The 25,616-nt window shown below is 47.2% G+C and overlaps 1 protein-coding gene across 3 annotated transcripts in view; it reads left to right on the top strand.

The window, feature by feature from the left end:
• Positions 1-25,616, top strand: part of R3HDM2 (R3H domain containing 2) — a 61,149-nt gene that overhangs the window by 19,873 nt on the left and 15,660 nt on the right. For 2 of the 3 annotated variants that reach the window (XM_074929784.1, XM_074929786.1), the window contains exons 2-11: positions 14,238-14,436; positions 15,548-15,589; positions 17,278-17,364; positions 18,955-19,081; positions 20,165-20,243; positions 21,006-21,065; positions 21,723-21,863; positions 22,259-22,367; positions 23,550-23,645; positions 25,167-25,198. In XM_074929784.1, coding sequence (XP_074785885.1) covers positions 14,238-14,436; positions 15,548-15,589; positions 17,278-17,364; positions 18,955-19,081; positions 20,165-20,243; positions 21,006-21,065; positions 21,723-21,863; positions 22,259-22,367; positions 23,550-23,645; positions 25,167-25,198 — 972 coding nt within the window. The remainder of the gene's footprint in view (positions 1-14,237; positions 14,437-15,547; positions 15,590-17,277; positions 17,365-18,954; positions 19,082-20,164; positions 20,244-21,005; positions 21,066-21,722; positions 21,864-22,258; positions 22,368-23,549; positions 23,646-25,166; positions 25,199-25,616) is intronic. The other variant, XM_074929785.1, reaches the window with a different exon arrangement.

Genomic DNA, 25,616 nt, shown 5'->3' with positions numbered 1-25,616 from the left:
GGATCTGTCTTCCTTGCACCTTCTAGTGGGGAAATCTCATATAACATCTATGGAGCCTTTGCCCCAGCCAGTGTGGGGGTCGATTAATTGTGGCCCTCCACTGGAAAATACTGGTATAGCATTGTAAGTGACTTTCATCTTATTACCCGCTGTCTGCCTTGCACCTCTGTCATTCCTTTCTTTGCGGTTCTCTAGCCCTGGGAACCCCCTCTTCAGATGTCAGTATTGCTGTGGGCAGAAGCAAGGAGCTGTTGACTAGCCAGGATCACAGCAGTTTCAGCAGGAAGAGGTGGACAGCTGGCCAGGAACTTGCTGCTTTTTGCATGGGCATGGCAGCCTTGATTCAGAAGGCTTTGAAGTGGATTAAGACAGAAGGTCATGCATACATTTAAACTTAAGTCCTTTGCAGAGCAGGGCTGCTTTACAAACTTGAACCTCAGTTTGTCATGGAGCTGAAATGTACGAGCTGTTGTTTGTTTCTTGGTTTTTTAAAAGCTTTATTGGACTGTTTCTTTGGCTGTAGCAGGGGATCATTTAGAAGAAGCTGCATTAACTAAAGGCAAGTCCCGAAGAGGCTTTACCAGCACAGCACTACTCTATTTGAAATGGACGCTGTCAGTTAAAGCTGTGCATCTCAACCTTTTTGCAAAAGTCTCTCCATCTCCCTGAGCCCAAAGCTGGTCCTGCCTTCTCATCTTCATCTCTTTTCTCAACAAAGTTTTGTCTTTAGCTGCCCTGTGAGCCCTGCTGCCCCTTTCTCTGCTGCCAGTTCCAGCACTGCCAGAGCTCAGCCTGAGCAAGGAGCCTCCTCGAGACCAGCTGCTGACTGAGCTGATTGTGTTTGAAGTCAGCACTGGCCCCGCAAGAGTGCCTTCTCTTCAGGTCTGGCCACACCTTGCCCAGGATGGGCTCCTGCCTGGCAAGAGCCGTTGACGCAGAAGAATGACACCTGCCTGCTGTTGACCAGTGTTTAGAGCTGTAGTCGGAAGATCTCTGTAATCCAGCAAGAAGCAACTTCTGAGCCTGGCAAGGGACAGGATGTGCTTGTGATCCATCACGGAGTCTGCCTGTGCACGACACTCATCAAGGCTGCCCTGTGCGCTTGAGCGTAAGCTTTAGAATACGGGGAGGAGACTTGATCGCAGCCTGTGTGCCTGTGGAGTCACCAGGTCTGGGATGGAAAACCCTTTCTAGGGAAAATTTAAGCAAGTGAGAGGTTTAAAGCCTCTCTAGAGCTATTTGCATTTCTTGTTTCCTGTCTCTATTTAATCACTAATAAAAGAGCAAGAAAAAAATAGCTGAATTGAAATGAAGCCATTAACAAACTCACCCCTTGGAAATGTTATGGCAGCAATGATAGGAGTGAAGCAAGGCTGCCTGTAACCTACCCCGGCATGTGTAGGGTGTTCTGCGAAGTGTAGTCCGTGCACTTGAATTCTTCTGGAAGATGCTGATATTTACTGTGGTATCTCTTCTTTGCTTCTGCACTTACACTCGTGTTGCTCCAGTGCCTGGCAGGGGAAGGATGCTGTGTCTTTAAAGCCTTCTCAGGGCTATGCGGAGGCAGTTCCATTGAAGTATTTGAATGAGAACAGGAGGGGGGTGTGCATGTGGCTATTGGCAGAGCTCTCTATGACATCCCTCCGAACAGCTGGGCTCTGCTTTGCTTCAGAGCTGCTTGTCAGAGCAATTAGCTTGCTGTAGCAGCAGCAAAGATCGCTAGCATTTTATCCAGGGTGGAGAGCTGGCGGGGGCTTCTAAGAAGCAATATTATCTTGGCAAAATTCCTCTTGAACTGGTTGTGGCAATGAAGTCTCCGTTGAAATCAGGAAACAGATGACCTGCTGAGAGTGCAAAACCACCACGGTGAGTTATTTTTAGAATAAGTCTTCAGTTATTTTGGGCTTGAGAAAGATTGACCAGAGACTTTTCTTTTCCTCTCCCTGTACCCTCACCATGCAAAATACAGTATAAATGCAAGCGAGTGTTTCAGGGATGGGGACCTGACATCATCCATCTCTGGTAAGTAAGTGACAGGATTTCTGCTCCTTAATGGGGTTAATTTAAAATGGTGCTGTACTAAAATGAATATGTGGCTCTGTGATTCCATTCAAGACTTGACAGTGTGAGATGAGCTTTCTCCTTCCTCTTTTTGTGATGGTGGGGATGCACCTACAGGAGCCGGGGGAATCCCCGATAAGCATACTGTACTCTTCCATGTCATTAAGGAGTTCCCTGTGACAGTCTCATGGGTTCTCCTTGTGTCTTAGCTTGGTGTTTATGCCACTTGTTCCTGGGTAGTTTCTGTTCATTTTGCAGACTTCCTGCTCTTCTGCTGGGTAATACATTGAAGGATTTACTTGTTTGAAGCTGGCTAGTTGATGAGAAATGTTGACTAGTTAATTGCTTATGTGCCATATGATATTTTCAGGTTAGCTTAAGCAGTTTGGTGTTCTGTAGGACTGTATTTGTGTCCACATATATATTAACCTCATTTTTTAATTACTTTAAACCTACTGCTGAATTGGGTTTGGTTTTAGTGGAATCAAGAGTTTGGATTGCCTTTAGCTCCTTCTCACACATGTTCAACATCCAGTCTTGCCTTAAAAACAAGATACTGGAAATGATGCTCCCTTCATTTGAGATTTAATGCTAGTAGCTGCTTTTCTTGGGCTTGAGGTATTAGCCAGTTACTGTACTGCAGGATCTTTGCTCAGGTGCATTGGACCTATTTTCTTTCCTTTCATGTCTTTAAAATGCTTATTTAAACTGGAAGCATCGCCTGTGGCTTGAGGATCTGCAAACAGCAGCAACAGCTGCTGCTGCGGATGGTGAAGGCTGAGTTTGTCTTGCTGAAGGCTGTGGGAAGGGGAATACCTTACCCACCCTTCAGACTCGCCCTTCACTGTCAAATCCAACTTTTGCAGCTGGCAGCCAAAAGATGGAGTTGATTTTTTTTTTTTTTTTCTTTTAAGCATCACTCCCCAATTTGTTCAACGATCAAATAAATTTCTGGACCCCACCTGAAAAACAGCCACAGTTTTGTATTTGCTCTGTATTCTTTGGCTACTTAGTGTGTCAAGTGACTCAGTATCCTCTGCCAGCGTGGTGAGAAGCAGGAGCATCAGCCTTGAAAACAGAAAGCGGGATGCAGATAGCAGCCCTACTCTTTGCCTCCCTCCCAAGGAGGTTTGCCAAGAGCTGTAATGCCTTGGGCCCAATTAGGAGAGTCTGAGGATTTGCTCTGCCAGACCAGGTCAGGTCAGGAACAGCAAGCTGAACCGGGGAATACCTTGTTCCTTCAGCCAGCTTTTTAATGTTTGTGCTTATGCTTCTGACTGGTGCAGACACAGCGCAAGAGAGTGTGCCAGCAAGAGGAGAAGAGCTATTTTAACGTTGTGCATTTTTCCTGAGCCTGGTTGCTACCTCCATATCTGCAGGTGTCTTGTACCCGATGTGGGATTTCTTTATGGGTGGGTTCAGGTGGAAGGAATTTTTTCCTTGGGGGTTTCTGAAAGAACTGGAACACGTATCAGTGGGAACTGTGCCAGGGTTTTCCTCTGAGCCATGGAAGGGTTAACAGAAATTCCTGTTCAATGCTGGCCTGTTACATCTTGACACTGTAGAAAGTAGGTGGATGATTCCTTGTTAGCTTTTCAGGAAACCCCTGTGGTGGACAGCCCTCATTAATTGTTGCTGGGAAACTGCTTTGACGTCACAGAGAGCAGTTCCCTGGTCTTCAGATGAATACAGGAATAGCTCGTGATGGGGAAAGAAAAACTGGTGTGGAATGGAGAAGGGAGCTCTCTGATGGGGAGATTCTCATCTCAGATTTAGCTTTTCTTTTTCCCATTGTTCTGCCTAGGGGCCCTCAGAAGGACTGTCCACAAAAATTTACAGCATTGTTTAGACAGAACTTAAGCCCTGTCTTCACAAGAACTGTTCACACTGATGCCTTCCATGATACTTTCACTTTTTAACTATTGACTGGGTGTTTGGTTTTTTCCCCCACATTTTGTAAGCAAGGGGTGAGAGAGTTCTTGCTTGGCTTCACTGCAGCTCCCAAAATAAAAGGAAAAGAGAACAGCAGCATCACTGTTTTGGTTTGTTTGGTTTTAACATCAAACAAATAATACTGTCTTAGACTAACAGAGGGGAGAGCAGAAGGACTGAAGATGGCTGCTGTTGCTGTGAACTTACAGGCTAAGAGTACTTTTAAGACTGAGACCGTTTAAACCCACTTCCTTCAGTATCATCTGAACTTTCTTTGCAAACCCTGCTGTGGTGTTTGTGCAGTAGGTTCCTTTCTTCCAGTGTTGTCCTATCTGTCCAACCTGTCAGCTTCTGGGAGGCATGTAGAGCTGTGGGCATCTAATGACTATGGCAGGAATTCTCTGTATCTCCTTTTCCATGCCTGAAAAATAGATATAAGCAAAGTTTACCCATCCAGTTCAAAGTGCTTAAGAGATTTCTGTACCCAGAATTGCTGTAGAGCAGCAAAGAATGTACTGGGTTGCTGATTGACTCTGGTGTTTCCAGCTAGGGCACTAGAGGGCTTGGAATGCAAGTAAACTGTCTTGCAAAGAGCTGGTATCAAGGTGCATCAGTGGTGAGATGGATGAGGCAACACTGTCGATATATTGAGCTGGCACTGCAAACGGAACTCCGTTCTCCTTTTATTGTCAGGTCACTTGAACATAAAAGCTATTCCAGTGCATGGTGCTGTAACAGTCAATACAGATGCATTATTTTAAACTGATTTCTAATGATTTGTCATGGTTGCTCACTTGCATCTTCATGTGATACCTCCTTCCACACACCATTTTCTCCTCTCAATGCATATAAAAAGGAAACATGCATCAACAGTCGGGGTGGGGAGGAGGCTTTCAGTGGGATTTGGGGATCTTTACAGCCTCTGACTTTGGTGCTGAACTGAATTATCTTCCCCAGGAGATCTCCAGCATGCCCGAATCCAATGATTGCCTTCTTTCTGTGTCGTCAACTTTTTGCAGCAGAAATGAGATGGGAGTTCTGATCTTGCATAGCATATAGGCTGCTTTGGGAGTAAAACGAAAGGACCTGAATATGCATGCAACCAAGCTGGATTCTCTGAACACATCGGTCAACTCTGCATTGAAGTTTCCTGTCAGGCATATGGCAACTCTTCCTGCTGCTACTACACCCCACCAGCAGTTTCCATGTATAGGGAAAAGACCCAGCACGCTCTTTGTCCTTTTACTATTTTCCTTTCGTTGTGAGCCCTTGAGTCCCTCAGCTGAGTCAGCGATGGCAGCTGACTGGATGGTGCAGTGGACATTGCCACCTTTGTATTACTGACAGATGAACAGAATCTGTGTTGCTTCGCTGATGTGTCATTTGTCCCCTCCATGTTGATTCATGGGGCAAGGATGTTTCTGAGCATTACGTGTGGGGGTGGCAGGACATGCTGGGTATGCTGGGATACCCTCTTAACTGTGTAGTAGGGAATCTGTCCTTGGTTTGAGACTTGCTTTGATATGTTCTGAAGGATCAGGACTCTGTTATGAATGGAAGTTACCTCCTTTGCTACTGAAATTCAGCCACCTCTGACAAGAAAGCTAGCAAAGCTACCGTACCCTGGGCTGCACCCAGAGCAGTGTGGGCAGCAGGTCGAGGAAGGGGATTCTGCCCCTCTGCTCTGGTGAGACACCCCCCCTGCAGTGCTGGGTCCAGCTCTGGGGGCACCAACATCAGAAGGACACAGACCTGCTCGAGTGGGCCCAGAGGAGGCCACAAGGATCCTTGAGGGGCTGGAGCACCCCCTGTGAGGACAGGCTGGGAGAGTTGGGGGGTTCAGCTGGAGAAGAGAAGGCTCCGGGGAGACCTTAGAGCGGCCCCCCAGGGCTGAAAGGGGCTGCAGGAAAGGGGGGAGGGACTCGTCATCAGGGGGGAGGGATAGGACGAGGGGTGATGGTTTTAAACTGATAAAGGGTAGATTTAGATTAGACATAAGGAAGAAATTCTTTAATGTGAGGGTGGTGAGGCCCTGGCACAGGCTGCCCAGAGAAGCTGTGGCTGCCCCCTCCCTGGAAGAGTTCAAGGCCAGGTTGGACGGGGCTTTGGGCAACCTGGGCTAGTGGAAGGTGTCCCTGCCCATGGCAGGGTGGTGGAACTAGATGCTCTTTAAGAGCCCTTCCAACCCAAACCATTTTGTGATTCTATGAATTCAATTTGCACAAAAAGAACAGTGTGGCCTTTGGGGCAAGAAGCAAAGACCTATTTTGAGTGGAAACATCTAGAATCTGGAGGTGGAAAGAAATTAATTTTTCTGCTTTGAATTTTTCTATCCTGAGATAAGTGCAAAGGGTTCTGCCGTGAGCTTTTCCTTCCACAAGAGGCTGAATCTACACAACAGTCACCAGGTTACAAAGTGCAGAATCCCCTGCAGAGTACATGGAGGCATTGGGTAGGTGGTTGGACGCATTCGTGTTTCAGACATGGTTCAACAGCATCTTCTGTTTCCTTCCCTCACAGGGAAGAACGAACACCTCTTCCACTCCTACAAGGACTTCTGCCTTCTGCCCAGGGCACTGTGTTGCTTACCTTACAAGATCTGATGAAGTTTCTGTCTTAGGCCCAGACATCACATCCTGTACGAGGGCCTTGTTTTCGTGTTAATGATGAAATGAAAAGCAACCATGACTTGACTTGCAGTGGCATTTTCCTGATTGTTTCATGCAATGGAACTCGTGTGGTGGAACCCTTCTCCTGCCTGGAGCTTGTCTGTGTGGCAGGCAATTACCTCTGCTGTGTGCTCCCTTCACAACAGCTGCTCTGCCTCGTGTGTTTTCATTTAAGTGGTGCTTTTTGTTTTATCTCCTGCTGAAATAGTCATTTTCAGTGAAAACTACTCCATTGTGTCTAGGCAAGATGTGTTGTTTTAATAGCAACTATCAGGCTGCAGTAATGTAGATGTTTACCCATCCCCAGGGTGACATGGTCCCAAAGGCTTCAGCAAGGGCGGCTCTGCTGCATTCTTATTGCTTCCACGCCTGCCTAGGGACTCTGGTGTGCCTGTTATTGTGATGAACTAAGATCCCTAGGCAGAGCAGGTAATTCACTTAAGTGAACCTGCCCTGGGGAGGTGCCAGCCTGCTCCTGAGAATGCCATTTGTCAAACATGCAATGAGTCTTCAGCGTCAATGCCTCTTTCCAGAGGCAGTGCTGGAAAGGCCCTGGTGCTACAGCATGTGTCCTGCTGGCTGCCTTCAAGGGCCCAGACTCGTCTGTGACAGCAGCATTCTGGATAGAAACCCTGAGTTGCATCCAGGTGGAAATGGAAGGCTATTAAAGTTTGGCTTTTTGAAGCCCATGGGCGAAGCATGCTGTATCTTTTTGTTTCTCTTTCCTCAGATGCCAGTGCACCTTTGTTGTTTTGGCACGTTTGATTCCTGTGTATCACATGAAGATGATTTTGGCAGTCCTGATGCCAGTTGTGTCATGCTCTTGCAGTACAGTAATAGCAAGTTGACACCTATCCTGATGTTAGTGCTTGCATTGATTGAAGGAGGTAACAAAATAACTGATTTTTTTTTTTTCCCCCTGAAATTGTATTGTAGTTTGAGATGTTCCACATAATGAAATCCATGCACATACTGAATAACTGAAAGCTACTGCCATGGTGATAATTCAGATGTTTCCCATAACACACCTACTGGCTATTGTGCCATTTAACAGGGCTGACTGCACCTGTACTAGTGAACAGCCCTTTTAAAGGTATTTGAAATGAAGAGCAGCTCTGGGATTACATCTCTTCTCCAGACTCCAATTCCTACATTCAGCCAGAGATGCAGAGGCAAACCACGGCCACCACAGCTAGGCTGTTGCAGACACTGGCCTCTTCCTTGGGGTTACAGTTGGTAGAACAGGCCCGGTAGCCCCTGAGTTTGAGCCCCTCAAAACCAAGTGGGCAGTAGCTCTGCTGAGGTGCAGAGATGGGTCCCTCTTAAGTGATTCTCCCGTAGTAGCCTGGCCTTACAGAACAGATGTTAGGTGAACAGCCAGGAGAGCCGTTAGCACCTGAAGCAGCTGCAGCAATTTGCTCAGCAAATGTGGAAGCAGAGCTTGATATGGGGGCTTCCTTCAGCTGTGGGTGAAGGCAGTTTAACTAATGTTGTCTTACCCTCCTTGCAATTAGTGGGAGGGACATGTTGGAGACCTGCTGATGTTATGGAGAGCTAACTTCGAGGGCTTTCTCTCTCACCTGCATTTCCTGTCTCCTTGTTTGTATAAGGTTATTTCCCCGTTTTCCACCTGAAGTCAAACCCTTCCGTCTGCATCGTAATTTTCACCTCTTTGATGTAATGTGGGGGTGGAGATTAAGATTTAAAGCAATGACTAAGCACTGGGAGCCTGTGCACTGTGCAGTCAAATACTTCTGGCCTCCTGTTGTGTTTTGGGTTGGGGTTTTTTTTTTGCTGGGTTTTGTAGGAACTGTATGGTAGTGAGGAATTAAATCCCTCTCTTCAACTGATAATAAAAAAAGCAATGGAAATAATTTGGGAAAGATTGCTTCATTGGCTGAGACAGTTGCAGTTTACAGGTGTTCCCAAGTAAGTTTTCAGGGTTTTCTCACTGAACCAGGTGCTTGTTCTAGCTAGAGGTGTTACCTCTGATAGGGAGCTGGTCTCTCCAACAGGAGGGAAAGGGAGTGTGCTTGAAAGGCTCTTTACCTCTTTGTTTTCAAGCTTTTTATGGGATGCTGGGGATGCCCCAGCCAGCAGTGTTGGTGCAGGTAGCTTACATTTTGCAGAGCAGACTGGGAGCCCAAATGGAGCCTAGGAGGGCCATGTTTCAGGAGCTATGTGGCCCGTGTTGGTCCTGCTAGCAAAGCCTTTCATTACAGCTTCTTGCTACATCTGGTAGGTGTACTTTAATACAGCAAAAATCTTACCAGTTGCTGTGTCTTGGCAGAAAAGGAGAAGACAAAAAGCCTCTCTGAAGATATTTCAGTGCAGAGAGGGAGCACTGTGCGGCCTGACTTAGTCAGTAGAACTGAGGAGGCTTTAATGTCTTGAATTTGCAGCACCCTCTCCACCTCACCGCCTCCACTTTTTCCTGTGAAAACCTTTTTCTACAGCAGACGCTGTGCTCGAGGAGGGGGAATCTAAATCACCCCCCAGACTTGTCTGGTTGCTCCTAGTGATAGAGCCTGTTGCCATGGAGCTGCGATTCCGATTGGCTGACCTGGAAGCCAATGAGCAAATTGTTTGTCAGAGCATCATCATTTAACCTTGCAGGAGGTACTTACTCTGTGATATATGATGTTAATACTAAAGTCTTACACAGAGGGGTGAAGTGACACACTCAGATGCTGGAAAAAAGGCCACTGCTTTCCCCCTTCCCTGTTACAGGCTGGATTGTTAGTTTTAATTACCAGTTGTAGCAGCAAACCTCCCTTGGGCTGGGCCAGCTCTTCCTGCCTCATTCTTTTCCTGGTGCTCAGAATTGACTTCACTGTCCACTGGAGCAATGTGGTGGGGACTGTCCTGCCCACCAGTGAGTTGCCAGCCTCGGGATGTATATTCCTGAGCCCTCAGAGCACTTTAACTCTGCTTAGCGTGTGATTGGATGTATTTTGTTTCTAAGTATGCTTTCTTTATATTTTAAAACCAGCCTGAGGATGAAGAAAGCTGCTGTTGTTACGGCTATGCAGGGTTTCTTTTTGGCAGTGAGGGTCCACAGCCTTCTCTGTAGTGAAAACTCTTCTGTTATCACTGATGACCTGGGCTGAGTCTGATAAGGTTTTTAATCCGCCCTGTTGAATGCCCTTTTAGAGTGAGTCTTGGAAAGAAAAAAAATAATTGGTTAATAACCAAGGGAGGAGATGAAGTGAGTCAAGGTTCTTGTCTTTGAAACAAATTGTGAAGCCTGGTCAAGAAGGCTGTAAGCATGCACAGTTGCTCCTGTGGTTGTTGCTTGGACCGGAACTGAGAAAGTGGAGCTCACTCACACTCGTTTCCTTTCCCCCTGAAAACTGAGAGGTAGTTTGGCTGTCTTACGTGGTGGGATGAGCTACCTCAGATACTTCTATCCTGTTGCAACACAGGAGCGTGCGTGTAGGCGGCTACAGCCAAGCATCCATATGTCTCCTTTGCACCCTCATTTAGCTCACAGGAGCGTGTCTGTGCTCTGCGAAACGAGGCCACGAAGAGAGTGTATTCAGCAGTAGGCTTCGTGCCTTTCCTACATTTGCTTCTGGATCCATCCTAACTGTAAATGCAGAAGTTCCTTGCTTTTATTCCCTGCCTAACCAGGAGCAGCTGCTGCCTGCATTGTCATGGCTCGGCAGCTGCGAATTCCATGTGGCAAGAAGGCAGCAGAGGTGGAATTCAATGTTCCTCTTCAGGGTGAAGAGAAGGATGTCAATCTGCCCCAGCTACTTCTTCACCTGGCCCTTGGCCAGCGCGCACAAAGCATTCACACTGTCACTGCTTTGACTGCCCTGTTTACTTTGCCAGCCTCCAGACCCAACCCAAAAAGTCAGTGGTGGCTCACCCACCTTCTGTTGCTCTGTTGTTCTCTTTTCTGACACAGATTTTGTGGCTTCCCTAATGTTGCCTCTATGTAATCTTTTCGTCTCCCTGACAAGGCACAGCTCAGTCCCACCCACCCCAAGTCCTCTGAACTTCCACTTTCTCTGCAAGCCACTGTCTGTCACAGCAGATCATGTCTGCCACCCCCTCACTGCATCCCACGTCTGTCCTGGGGGAGCAGGGCTGATTCATTCATACAGAAAGGAAACCTCCTCTCGGAAGCATCGCTGTTGATAATGTGCACCACCAGTGCTTCTCTTCTTTTATGTGCAGGGAAATATCCTGAAGGACTGCTGTCAGATATGGAAGCTGGGGTGGGTGGGTGGGGGGGAGCAGCCAAAAATGTCATTTCAGTGGCTCTAAGTCATCTTTTCTGGAAGAGGAGAGGGAAATCTGATGATATTCCCCTTGTTGTGATGCTGAAGTTACATTGCAGTATGACAAGAAAAGGTCCTGTTACCCTTCTCAAATTTGACTGAGGTGTGTGGCTTGGGAGTAAAAACTTGTTATAGGGGGACTGATGAGCAAAGAGAGTAAGCTGTACAAAACCTGCTCCTTTATTTTAGTGCAGAAAGTCCCCCTTTAGTTCTGAGGTGTGTGTGCTGTTCAGGTGCCTCATTCTGCCTCCCTTCCCCAAATCTGCTACTGATCCTCCTGGCTTGTTTACAAGCCAGGCCCCTGGCCCGGACATGAGGCTGGAGCAGTTTTCTAAAGTGTGGAACGTGTTGGGGAGGGGGTAAGCAGAGTTTACCAGCCTCACCCCCTGCATAATCTGGACTCCCACTAAGGAGGCTGGCGTGCAAATCAAGCAAGTGCTTCCTTTTTCTTTTCTAACCTAGTTCCTGCCAGAGGCATCGCAGCAGAGCACAACTCCCTCGTGTGGGAGCTCACCATCCCGTGCAGCATGCGTGCTATAAACCTGGGAGCTCCACTGCCGTTCCTGTTGGCAACTGCTGGATACCCAGTCTGATGGGATGAGAAACAGACCCTTGCAGCTGGAGGATGGATGGTGCCTCAGTGGTTCCCGAGGGAAGCTGCTTCCTGCAGGGGTGCTTCAGGAGACGCCTGCCAATGCCATCGTCTGTGGTGCTGCACGCTGCCCTGTGGGACTGTGCCAGGAAGGGGTGGGGAGCTGCAAGTGATCTGTGCGGTGCAAGGATCTGCACTGAGCAGCATTCAGAATAGCAGAGGGGCTCTCGCCGTCTCCTCCACCTGGTATTTGAGGCCACATACATGCTTGGAAATTGTTAGCAGCCAGAAGGGAGAGGTTCCACGGAATCGTCTTGCAGGGCTAATGTCAACAGCTGACTGCTCTCTGGTTCCTTTCCTGTAACAAGCTATCAATGGCAGCTCTTTTCTGCCAGAAGCCACCAATTTGGTTATGAGACAGCCTGCTTGGTACAGTGTGACAGTGCTGGGCTGAAGGAGCCTGACTCAGCACTGCAGCAGGCATGAGGATCTTGACCACTTGTGTTGGTTCAATATTGCCCCTCAGGCGAAAAGTAGCCTTCTGGCCCCTTGTGTCCCCATCCGAACCCTTTCAAGTGGGCTACATAGGAAGTTGCTTGTGGAATTAACAGTGGGGTTTCTTGTAAGCTTCCTGCTCCAGAATGAACACGCATGAACAGTGGCTGGGATCTTCCAGCAGTTCTCTAGTGAGAAATGCCTTGTTTTCGTACAGTGCTGGGATGTATCTGCTTGCCTCTTATCAACCCATAGCATCCACAGTCACTCCCCTGCAGATACATGCATCTGCCTTGAAAGGGACTGACTCCTGTGCATAAACTAGACAGTGCAGCACTGTCAGCTTCATCTGCACCAGTTTTTTTTGCTTTCACTGTACCCTTTTTCTGTGAACTTTCTGGAGTCAATGGGTGTATTTCCCACACAATTTCAAGGTGCCACTTACTCATCAAGGCCTTGGGTTAAGTGACTTTTTCCTTTTCTGGTTCTCCCATCTGTGATTTTTGAAGTGACAGTAGTGAGTCTTATTGGTGGGGGAAAGCTCACCATAAGTTTAGAACAGGAGGTGGTAGGTGTGCAGGAAAGCTAAGGTGAGCACAGCTTCCTCCTTTTGTCAGTAAGTGTCCTCTCCCCGTCTCTCGCTTGGATCCCGTGCAGTGCTGACGTCTCCCAGGCACGCTCGCTGCATGGTGCTGTGGTTCTCTGGCTGCAGTCTGCCGCAGGGATTCACCTGTAATACACAGCGTTTTCCATTCACAACAGCGCATCTGCCCTGGACGTCTTAACAAGTTTGTTGTAAATCCCTGTAAGAATCCATGAACTAGAAGCGGTTGATTGCGCTCTCTTGCTTTCAGTATCTGGAACTGATTCTAGTAGCTGCAGTAGTAGTCAAATACATGTTTTATGTTCAGCAGACCCACAGTTAAAGAGGAGTGAGGTTGAATTAGTTAATGAATACTAGCAGTTCCCATGCAGAGCCAAGAGCTGATAAATCTCTGTGAGATCTGACTCTTTTTTCAGCCATGTACTGCCAAAGTAATTAATAAAACAAGTTGTTAAACATCAGCTGTGTTTTCCAATGCCCAGGCCTTTTGTCTGAGCCTCTCTCAGATTTAGGCTTCCCCTTTTCTTTTTGGAAACTTGTCTCAATAGGCCTGCCTTTATCCAGCCTCCTCATCTGTCATCAGGACAAACGTCGGGTTCTGCACAGGCAGTCTCTGCAGTAGTGTTTCTCAGTACCAGAATCCCTCTGCAGTCCTACGTAAGCTTGTTTAACCCTCACTCAAGCGCAGAGAGGTCTGCTTTGAGTTACCTGAGAGGGCTGACATTTCCATTCTAGACGATCAGTTTGGAATTAACATTGAATTTGATGGACGCATGTGTGACATGTTCATTGCTCCTGTTTAAGACTGTCAGCAGACTGAGGCATATGTTGCTGCCCTGTCTAGATTCCACTCTAATTCAGACATGGTTTCAGGGGCTCTTTGGGCTGCCTGCATTCGTGCTAATCAAAAGGAAGCAATTAAACACAACTTTGTCAGGAAGCATTACTTTTTCCTCTTGATCTGTAATGTGACTTATTGTTTGACTCCCATTTTTCCTGAAGTATCTAACCATAGGCAGCTGGAGAGAAGATACCAGGCTTTTTACCTTATTTCACAGGAAGAACCAGAGCAATGTCTTAGGTACAAGGCTCAAGATTTGAGTAATAGCAATTGCTGAAGATTTGACTAATTGCAAGGACTGGGCTGGGGAAGAATGCAGATTTTTTGTTGTTTGTCCTGGGGCAGAGCACACCTCCTCTGGTTGCTTGAGTTTATTTCACCTACCGAATTCCCTGCCTCTGGGTGGTTGCTCGCATTAGGACTACACTCAGTTCCTGCCTCCCATCGAAGAAGGTAGAGGGCAGGGTGCCTGTACTGGGGACCTCTGTATATCTCAGAGGCTTTGTTCAGCCTTGCTAGTGTCTCCAGAGTCCTGCTGAGAATCACAGAGCTCCTGCAAGGTCCCCTCGAGCCAGGGGCTGCATCCAAGGGGATGAGTGGGTGGGCTGTCATTGGAGTGCTTGGTTTGGAGTCTTTGTACACAAGATGAGTTACAAGGAAGTTACAACTTACATGTGCAAGAGTTTGTGTTCCAGACAGAAACTCTCTCCACCTCCTGACTCCCTTCTATCCATTCTGTCACGTCTTCTGGCAGGTGCCCACTTTTACGCTGTAGGGCTCTGAAGATGTCAAACAGCAGCACAACACAGGAGTCTCTGGAAATAATGAAGGAGTCTGAAAAAAAGGTGGTTGAGGAATCTGTGAACAGAACCAAATATGTATCCAGGTCACCCAGCAAGGAGGAGGTGGAGAAGGATGGAGGGGAGGAGGTCAGCATGCGCCAGGAATCTCAGGTAAGTGTGCAGACAAGTGAGAAGTCCCTTCCGCCAGCTTGCAGAGCTGGGCCCTCCCCTTCTACTCGGCAAACACGAACTAGTTGCTGTCCCTTCTGAAAGGGGCCTAAGCCTGTGCTACCACCTCCCGAAGGGATGCCACGCAGTGCAGACTGTGTTGTTCACAGGCTGCTCTCTTTCTCTTTAGCTGAATCCATTCTCCTGTGAGTGGAATACTTTGAATATTCTTTGAGCCCAGGAGAAAATGAGACTGGTGTGCTCCTGGAGGCACTTGTGCTCAGTCCCCAGGTTCTAGTCCCATAGCTGTTACCTCCGTCTTACTCCTTTCTTTGACCTAAGGATCAGTTAATGATTTAACGTGAAGTGAAGGCATCCCAGGGAGATCTTGGAGTGGTGCTTGGCCATTGCTTTGCTGCTCTTAAAAATGCCCAAATAGGAAGTGAATGTTTCAAGATTTTGTTTCAGCAAGGAAAAAAAGCCATTTGGAGGGTGCTAGGACTCATTCCTGCTGCTCTGCTCTCTTGCCACATGTGCTTTTGACTTAGTGTTTAGCTTGAAGAAATGCCAACCCTCAACAACCTGCTGAATGCTTCTGCATTTAAAGCTGGTGGCTGGCACCAGGTTTGTTCAACCACTGTGTGGGCAGACACCACTGTTGCTCAAAAGGAGCCTGACTCTGGTCACTTTGTAATGTGGAATGGGGAAAGGTTTCTTAGAAGGTCAGGATAACAGATGACTCAGTGCCTCTTAAATCAGAGCAGCAGCATGTGTCTCTCATGATCCACTGTGCTAGAACCCTCTTCATGTCCCAGGAATGGTGGAAGACTATTTTCCCGCTTAGAAGTGTGTCATGCCCTGTGATCCCACGGTTGTGCTGGTTCTGTCAGAAACAGAGGAACTGGTTCTAATCCATGTGAAGTTTTTAAGCAGTTTCTGCCTACCTGAGGCCTGACAGGACAGCTCTCCAGGTGTTCCTATTTGCACATGCTTCCATTGCTGTCAGGTAGAGATTTTCTTCAGAGTCATTTTACATGCTCAGTGCTGTGCTGCCTTGCATGGAAAATACCATTTACAGATTAAGCGTCTTGCCTTCTCTTTTCTTTCTCCACAGAGGCGAACTTCAAGTCATGGACATGCCAGAAAAAGAGCCAAGGTATGACCTCTTCTGATGTCCCGTTCTTTTGGCTGCTCTGAGCCGTGATCCCAGCCTTACTCTCAATGTCTCCAGAAGCAACATGCAGCATGTGGCGGTTCAGGACAGTAACTTCCCATGCACTGAAGCACGAGTGATCCTTTTTAACACACGCTTACCCGTGAAGGAACTCTTTGCTGCTATTAACTGCCACACCTGTGCCTTCCCCAGAGCCCAAAATACCAGAATGAAATTCAGAGGTGTCAATGGAGGAACAGGGCAGCACACTCCAGTTTTTTAACTCTGAAAAAAAGAGAGTTAAGCATAACTGCCTGGTTTCACATAAGATCGCTCTTCTTCAGGGAATACCACATTTGCTCCCGTAACAATGGTACATGCATGTTAGTGAATCCAGAACTCTTGCAATAATAAGCACCAGGACACAGCTGTTCTAGAATGTTGTTTGTAGGCAAAATCCCAGGGTAAAATGTGGCCATTATGTGATTTTTTTTTTTTTTCTTTTTTTTTGTACCTTTATTAGCCTTAGCCTCAGACTTTCTTTGCAAAATCTGATATTAACTACTGAACCAGTTTATCAAGAGTTGCCATGGATTTTCCAGGCTTGGCAGTTGTAGAAACATAGCATAATTCAGGAGTCCAGCTCATTTAGTCCAGCCTCCTATTCAAAACAGGGTCAGCTATGACATCTGACTAGGTTATTCAGAGCTTGATTTTAAAACCGTGATTGGGAGGGTGAAGGTCTCTTCCCCCCACCCCCTTTTTTTTTTTTTTTTTTTTTTTATCTTTCACAAAAGTTCAAATCCAAATGAAGACAGTTTCTGCCCTGAGGCATGGGAGGGAGGGGAGACCAGTTAAATTTGTAACAGGGGTGCCGTCTGCGTTTATTTTTGATGAAAGTAACGTGTGAAAGAGATTTGTTCTTATGACCTACAGAGTCATTTTCTTTCAGAAAAAATATTCTAATGGTTCTGTTTGTTTGTAAAAGCCAGGACTTTGTGCAGTACCCGCACAGGCTGATTCCAGTTCCTGCCCTGTCTATACCTAGGACAGAATGTGTCTGTGCACCTCAAGCCTTTCTCCATATTGTTGATCCTGCCTGGGATCTCATGTGACTGGTTGATATATTTTTTTCCTATTTGTCACCCAAGTGAGTCGACTTGCCAAGAGTCCTGAAGTACAGGTTTTATTTTAAGCGTTTTCTCTAAGGATTACTACATTACCCAAAATAACCAAAGTCATCAGGTCAGACAGGCAAGGTGTAAATGGGATGACAGCCTTTTACTTAAGAATAGTAACAATCTTGGCATATTAAAAAACAAAATAGTTGGTTTCAGCTGTATCCTTTGTTAATGGTTTTAATTCTTGACAGGTGAGGAGGGGAGAGGCTGGAATTGCTCTGGCTGAAGAGGTCAAAGAGTGCATGAATTAAGCAGTGATCTTTCTCACCTAAAATTTGGTTGGTTCAAATCCTAATCAATGACTGAAAGAAGAAAATAACTGATGTGCTCTAGAACTCCAAGCCTTTTTATATTCCTGTTTGTTGCAAGAAGCTGGTTTGGTAGTCCCTCTTTTTTAGCAGTTTAATTAACAATGACTGCATGAGTGGCTTGGTAATGCAGCAGCATGAGCTCTAGTGTGTGTGTTTTGACTGAGGTATCTTAACTATACTCTTTTTTTTCCTTCCCCAGTCTAATTCAAAGCTTAAACTGGTCAGGAGTTTGGCTGTATGTGAAGAATCGTCTAGCCCTTTTGTAGATGGGCTGCTGGAGTCCCAGGTAGGCCTAAAATGAGACAAGCTGTGGAGTGTGGAAGCCCAGAAAATCCACGTTTTGCTAGAAGTGATGTCCTATCCTGGGCTTGTTCCTCTTGGAAGACAACAATTTTCCACAAGAGGCTGCTTTCGAAGGAAGCGGTCATGCCTGTGAGCACTGCTCGTATGTGTACAGTCACAACCCTTCTCTTAGGAGGAATCATCTGCCTTAGCTCACTGGGCACCCACAACTATTCAAGTTGTGCAAGTTTATGCCCCTGAAAATAGAATGACACTTGGCCTTCACAAAGCCCCTGGGGTTTTTGTCATGGAAAGGAAGTATTTATGCAAGCCCTTTCCTTGCAGCTTAGGCTGCAGTGGCTGAAAGCAGCCAGCTCGCAGAGAAGTGGTATGCGGTGTTCTGCAGAGATGGTCCCCATCTGTGGTCACTGTGGGCAGTGACAGAGAAGCTGAAGCTTGAAGGTGAGCAGCAGTCAGGGAGGCACTGAGAACCTGTCAGCCCTGGCAAGAGCAGATGGGTTGAGCTGTCTCTGCCCACACGGGCTTTGGAAGCACAGGATGGCGCAGCATGTGGAGGTCGGCTGGCTCCCTGTAGATCAGGTTGTGGGTAGCCCATCTTCGTTGTGCTGATGTAGTAGCACAGTGCACAGAATCACCAGATGAGGTCTGTGGCACTAGATCAGAGACCTCTACGCTACTTTCCCCTGACAGGGACAAACCTGGCCTGTGCCAGGGCTAAGCGCTGCCCAGACCACCTCACCCTTGTGGTTCATGGGCTGCTTGGCCTCTGAGCCTTCCTTGTGTTGAGGCTCCCAGCTCCAGAGGCAGCTTCCCTGTCTTTTGTTTGGGTTTCACTTAGAACTGTAGGGTCACTAGGGGAGGACTTTTAAAGGAACTGGTGCCAGGGGACTGCACTAGCGTAAAGGCAGAAAGACAGGGGAAGATTAATTGGCACAAAAGATAGTGGGTTTTTAGTCAGTTTTAAATTGAATTTGAGCAGTGCATCATCTGACTTTGCCTTTGACAGTCCCACTGGTGTTTAACATTTCTTCCCATGGAGCAGGGTGAATCCTCAGGCCATGCTGGGCAGTTGCAACTCCAAAGAGGAGGTGAAAGGAAATATCAGAAAGTCCCATGTGACACAAGGACCACTCATCACACCACATATGCTTTTTGCTGTGTATTCTGTTTTGCACTCGTGCCCTTTCTCTTTCCAGGTTAGACAGTAGAGTCTTACCGAAACAGTGCAGGACCTACCTCACCTTAGGCACCCCTGAGTCCAAAATGCAATAGCATTTTATCAGCTTCGAATAGGGAAGTGTGTGACTGAGATGCTGAGGTGATGTGGGCAAGGCAGGTTTTCAACAGTGACAAATGCCGTTTAGAGTCCCTGTCAGAGCCTGCCGAAGGCTTGTTGTTGGGAGGAGGGTGGGGGAGCTCTTGGAACAGGGCCTTTTATGAAATGTCTCAGGTCTGCAACCTGAATCCGCTGCCTTTCTGTGATGCCTTTCTCAGCTGCCAACATCTCCAGCTATGGCAGTGATTCCAGGGAGTATCCAAGTGACTCAGACCAGCCTGGTTTGTTTTGTTCTAGGACATCATTCAGTTGCACGTTAGCTGCCCCTCTGACAAGGAAGAGGAAAAGTCCACGAAAGATGGGGCTGAGAAAGAAGAAAAAGACAAGAATAAAGAAAAGGCGCCAAGGAAAATGCTGTCTCGAGGTCAGGTGCTCATTTGAACAGGGCAGGTCCTGTGTTACCTGCTTTGAGGATTCTGCTGGCCAGTGGTGCAGTTGTTGGAAGCAGAGCAAGTTACCTCTGCTGATGACTGTACAGGAGTGTATTTTTTTTATCCTTTCTGGAGCAAAGCATGGGGAAGGAGGGAGAGGGTTTCTCTAGACTGGCATGTACCCCAACAGACATGCAGGCTTCCTGCATAGTTCATAGTGATCTGGTGGCTTTTCAAATGTGCAGATGCAAACCCAAGAGGACCCACCGTGCTTTCAGGTTAGATTTGATTTTATAAAACCTGCCACTGGTGGCAAGGAGGTGAGCTAAGGTCCTGCTGTATGATCCAGTATGTATGATTTTCAGGCTAAAAGATACACATTTAGTCCGGTGAGCAAACTGCACCTGAAATCCTTGTACAGACAGCAACTCTGCACTGGTGCAGACTCAGTTTCACTTACTGCTTTTGCTGCGATTACTTTTCAATTAAAAATGGTGGGAGGAGAGGGGAAGAACAACGCCAGCAGGGCTTTCCAGTTAAATAGCTTGTGGGATCAAAGGTGCAGAAGTGGCTTGTACAAAGGTATGGTGTACTACACTTGCAGGGGCCTCCTGTGACAGCGTGGAATATCCTGAGTGCACTCCAGGTGGTTGGTTTTAGGGGCAAGGTTTCCTTTCGTGAACTGCTCTGATCTCCCTCTCTCTGGCATCCTCCTAACGGGGCTTGCGCTCCTGGTGCCTTGTCTGTAGCACTCTGGTCCTGCTGCTGCCCAGGGGGCAAAGGGTCCCTGTTCTGCAGACTGGAAAACTTGACCTAGAGGTTGCAGTCAGAGCCTGTGCTAGAACTGGACTTGACCCCAGGTGATATGGGTCCCAACCTGTGCAGTTTGTAACGAGGTGGGCTTTTCTTCCTCTCTTCTTGTTGTGAATAGTCAATGCTGAGGATGAGGCTGAATTTCCTCCAGCAGCAATGTGGGGACATCATGCTCATGCATGTAGTGAGACGCACACCTCTTCCCTTCAGTCTGTTCTATTGCAGTGCTTTGTTAATTTGTTCTGCTGCTGTTGTTGTTTCAGATTCCAGCCAGGAATATACAGACTCCACTGGAATAGATTTGCATGAATTTTTAGTAAATACACTGAAAAAAAACCCACGGTAGGTCCCTAGTCAGTAAAACAACTTGCTGATGGAGTGAAGGGAGGGAGTACCTGGCATCCAAGGCTTCTTTGATTGGCTCTTAAACCCGTGGTGTTTGTGTGCATGTGTGTATATGTATGTATATATTCATGTGTCTTGGGAGGAGGGGGGACTTCAGAAAGTACCTGAAAGTGTGCTTTACTTTTTGGAATTCAGAGAGCGTTACTAGAAGCTGGGGCAGTGTAGAAACAAAAAGCACGACTGTAATTTTACATGCTGCAGTCAATCAAAACATCTAATTGTATATTACAGAGAGACAGAAAGAGGAAAAATCATTTGTTTGAATGCAAGCAGGAAGGAATCTTGATTGCTTTAAAACCCTTTCTATAAATGATTGTCAAATACCAGCCTCTAAAGGAACTGCTGCTGTGTCAGTAATAAATGTAATCAAGCCAAACGCTGGCATAGGAGTAGCAAAGCTGGAGTCTCTACCAGTGGAGCTTCCAGCAGAGCAGAGATTCAGTATTACCAGAAGCCAAGTACTGTTAGCAAAACAACAACTTTAAACTGAAAAAATCTGGCAATTAATGTACTATGTATGAAAAAAATGTGGAGTTCTTTAGTTCATTCCTGTGGAGGATGTCTGAAGCCTGGTTAATAGTGTTGCTTGCTCCAGATATCTGTGACTTTCCTCTGTTGCAGGGAGGGGGGTTACCAAGCAGAGAAAGCTGTGTTTCACTGTCTCTAAAGGCAGCCTTTTGCTTTTTCTTTTCTTGACAGGGATAGAATGATGCTACTAAAGTTAGAACAGGAGATTCTGGAATTTATTAGTGACAACAAGTAAGTTATCATCAATTTGTGTCAAGCAAAAGAGTTTTGTAACTTACAGTTTAGGGGTTTGGGCACCCAGGGGAGAAGGGAGTGTCTTTTGAACGCACCGTTTAGGAGTCCTGTTCTCTTGTACATCCTCCACCTCCTTTTGTCCATACACAAGGTTTCTGAGTATCCTATTGATTTGGTCTCAGTTGCCTTGACACCATATCCACTGTGAAGGAGGTTAGTGCCATTGTGCATCTCTTCCTAGCATAAATTGGGGGTAGAGAAACCAGGGGCAGGATTCACATCCCAGAACGTGAGCTAGAATTGGTGTCTGCAGCAGAGCTTGCAAACTTCATCTAATAGGATCAGAGAAGTTGCAGTGTAAGTTTTCTGGCTCCTGTTCCTGCTTAGAAACAAACGTGCACTTCTGCACAAACTGGTCTTGTTTCAGGAAAGGCCTATTCAACTTGAGCCCTTGAATCAGCCCAGCTCTTGTCTGGCAAAGCAGTGCCCATGCTCATGCTCAGCATAAGAAGCAGCACTTGAGTCATGACTAACTGCTTGGAATAGGTCGTGTGGTCTGATCTGGGGTCTGATCTCTGGCCTTGATCTTGCTTTTGGTGTCAGATTATCTTTCTCTGTTTCAAGACCTTCTAATGCTTTCTCCCCTCTTCTCAGCAATCAGTTTAAGAAGTTCCCTCAGATGACCTCATACCATCGGATGCTGCTGCACCGGGTAGCTGCCTACTTCGGCATGGACCATAACGTTGACCAAACGGGGAAGGCAGTCATTATCAACAAGACCAGTAACACACGAATGTAAGGGGGAGGGAGGGAGGGAGAACTGGGCTGGCATCCACTTCCCTTCCTTGCATGGTGCTACTGATCTGCAGACACAGAGCCCTGGCATGGTCCAGAGCAGGATGGATTCCACACCACATTTTTTTTTCCTCCATAAGAAGGGCAGGTCCCCTCTGTAGAAGAAAAGAATCCTTCATTTCCAGTCCTAAGCGTATGTATTTGTAAGCCTTTCCTAGCTCTCTTTAGTTGTCAGAGAATGGGCAGGAGCTCTTGTTGCCAGACAAGAAGAGGAGAGAGGAGACATTTAACAAACAAACATCTTTGCACACCCCCTCACTCCCTACAAAGCAGCAGTTTTATGAAGAGAGTTATATGACTATTTTTGCCCTTCTAACAGCTGGTTCTTCTTGCAGCCCTGAGCAGAGGTTCTCTGAGCACATCAAAGATGAGAAGAATGCAGAGTTCCCACAGAGGTTTATCCTAAAACGAGATGATACCAGCATGGACCGAGATGATAATCAGGTAAGGGGTGGCAATGGAGTATATGCATACTTTATGAAAGTCCAGTGCAACTTCTCTAAGATGAGAACAACTCCTAAATTTCTCTTGGGTTTCCTGCGGTTTCCTACCTTCTTTAATAGAAGCTTCCACCCCACCCAAGCAGCAGCATCTAGATATATCATGAAAACTTGACAAAATACTGTGGATATGCATGAAGAATTTGTGTGGATTCGATGGGGGGTACTTTTCTGTACCCTGAATATCGCAGGTGGCTGGGCCAGGCTTTAAGGTGAAGCCTTTTGCTAAGGTTTCCTTGGAAATGCCCCAGAGCTGAGTGTTGACAAGCATCTCTCCCATCTCTCCCTGGGGCTTGCAGCGAGTCAAGCTGTGAAGTCATCAGGACCTCGCAGTGCTGCTGGAAGGAAACCATCGGCAAAATGAAACACTTTGAGCTCAGCAGCATTGCCAGTCATCGGAGCTAAAAACCCTCCTGAATCTCTGGCTGCCTTCATACTGCCACAGGTGGCACCACACCCGTAAAGCAGAGCTAGCTTGTTCATCTGTGGCTGTTTTCCCAGCCTGTGTCAGACAGAATCTTGAACATCAAAAATGGGGCAAGAGACAGGAGACCTCTTCACCAGGGATCTCATGCTCTTTGCTCTTGTAGCTCCTATCTTTACATCACCCCAGCATACCACTGTCCCTTGCTTTGGGTCGTGTTTCTGAACTTAAGTCGTCGGGATGGGAAGCTGGTCATTTCAATCAGTATCAGTTTCTGGTTTCCCCATGGTGGCACTCTGCAGGTGATGCAGCTACCCATGAAGCACAGAATCCATGACTGAGCAGGAGTTTGCTGTGTTGGCATGTGCTCCAAAGAGTGGCCTTTAGCTTTTGACCCCTGGGAACAGACTGTCTTTCAGAAGCACATGGTGATCTGTCCTTTCTAAATCAGGCAGAGTTCAGGCAGAGTGGTTGTGCTTGATCCAGGAGGTTGAGTGCATTGAGACCTCCAGGATGTTCATCCCTAGACGTAGGTGTCCAGAAGGTAGGTTCAAAGGCAGAGGCTGTGTCATTACATCGAGGCATCATGCACACACTCCGTAATCCACATCCACGTACACTGCTACGTAAAAATAGCAGCTGACTGCGCCCCCTGCTCCCATTGGCAACTGCTGACCCGCTGAGATGTGTTTGTCCCTTCAGATCAGACTCCCCTTGCAGGATGGGAGAAGGAGCAAATCTATAGAAGAGCGAGAGGAAGAGTATCAGCGGGTCAGGGAGCGGATATTTGCACGAGAGGTAAGCTTGGATGACTCACTTGCCAGGTACCCACCTGGAACTTTGTGGCAGAAGGTGTCCTTGAGTGTACTAAGAGGTCAGGTCTCGTCATTGCCTTTTCTACAAATTTCCCAGTGTTCTTGGTATCTACCATTGAATTCCAACTCTTAACAAAGATGTCTGAGACACTGAGATAGAGGAGCCACACCTCCACTCCTCAGTCTGCTCCTTCCCTGAATTGCCTGTTTCAGGGGGCAATAGATGTGTGGGGACTGACAGAGGAGGCAGTTTTGCTCCTTGCTGCCCAGCAAGATTATAAGCTTATGCAGTGGCATTTCTGGGATGACTAGAAAATCAGTTGATGAACCCGAAAGGAGCAGCAGCTGTCTCCCCCAGCTTCTCTCCAGTGCTGCAGGTTCGACCTCCTGACCAAGCAGTGCTGCCCTTGGAGTACCAGGCAGGGCTCTGTGCCTTTACAGGATGAATCTGGCCAGTACGTTTATTGTCCTTCTTACCAAGTGTCCAGCTTGGTTGTTGCTTCCTTGAGATCTCCACTCCCTGTGTGGAACTCCTCTAAGCTGGAGCTGTGTTCCTTGCTCACGTCTGGCTCAGAGAGGCTGCTGTGCTCTGCTGTGTTGAGTACTGTCTGCCAGCTGGAGGCAGCTCTCCAGGCTGTGCCAAGTGGCAAATGATGGAATCAGGGACGATTCCAAGGGCCCATCTGCCATGGATCATGTTCAAAGTCCAGCTCCTTGCCTGCTGCTTTTGAGCGTCTTGGGGACAATGCCTGTCATTTGTCCTAATGGGAATTGCCATGTGCCTGCCCAAGGAGGATATTAAGGCAACCACTGTGCTGACTCCCTAGCCAAGTCACCAAGCTTCAGCTGATGACTCTCCAGCCAGTTGTGATCATGGACTTGTCTTACATGCACAGGCCCAAAGCCATCCAGACACGTTAGTAAGCAGCTCTGCCTGTAGTCCTAGACTAGAGCAGGTGCTGTCCCACGTTAGCACAACACTGGGTGGGCATGGACTTACCCTCACTCTGTGTTCATGGGCTGAGCCAGTGCTTTGCATCTGACTTCCAGAGGCAGGGGTGACTATTGCACGGCGGGCTGGGCTCAGCCCTCTGCCTTTTTTTCATGGCTCTGATAATTGTACCTGCATTTAGCAAATTAGGATCATTGTATTTCTGGCCTCGATTGTTCTGTTGACAAAGCTACCATCAAAGCTGCCGTAGAGCAATGGAGTAGGGAGTGGAGGACTCAGATTTGCAAACCCTTGAGGGATCTCAGGGTTGCAGGTATCAGGAAAGGTTCCTAATGGACCTGGATGGAGAGCCAAATGGGACTGGTGTGCAGAAGGATCAGGAAGATTCCTGAGTGAATATGTAACTGGTGCACAAGACAAACTGTGTCTGAGTCCTGTATTGTTAATGCTTTGCTCTTCTTTGCTTTGAAATTTCCTGGGTTTGTTGCTTTCGAAGTTATTAAGTCTCTCTTTTCTTTCCTTTCCATCTCCATGTCTTTTCCGTGCTTCCAGACTGGCCAGAATGGATATCTCACTGACAGCAGGTTAGTACTGTTTAGCAGACACTATTTGTATCTCTGGCTTTCTCTACAGAGGACTGCATGACTCTATAATGATGCTTTTTTCTGATGTCAACCGACAGAATCTCCAAAGAAGGCTTTTCTTCTAGTTCTCACAAACGGAGGCAGATTTTTAGGTATCTCTGTGTGACTTACTTTGTACATTGTCCTGCTGAGTAAGTTTACCCCATGCATGGCTGCTTGTGAAGTTCTTCAAGTTGTATTTTTTGCAACATCAATTTCTGAGTCCTTTTTTGCTGATTCATCAATTAAAATGGAGGGGTGGAAGGTGGGAATGGCAGGGAGGAGTGGGGAAGCCAGAGGATTCCAGCAGTTTTCAAACTATTCTGCCTCTTGTTTCCCAAAATGATAGGAAAACCCCTGCTCTTACAGTGACAGGATC

Source organism: Athene noctua, chromosome 30 (assembly GCF_965140245.1).
Source record: "Athene noctua chromosome 30, bAthNoc1.hap1.1, whole genome shotgun sequence".
NCBI classification, from domain to species: Eukaryota; Metazoa; Chordata; class Aves; order Strigiformes; family Strigidae; genus Athene; species Athene noctua.
Note: the sequence above shows the minus strand (reverse complement) of the source record. Positions and strands in the feature narration are given on the sequence as shown.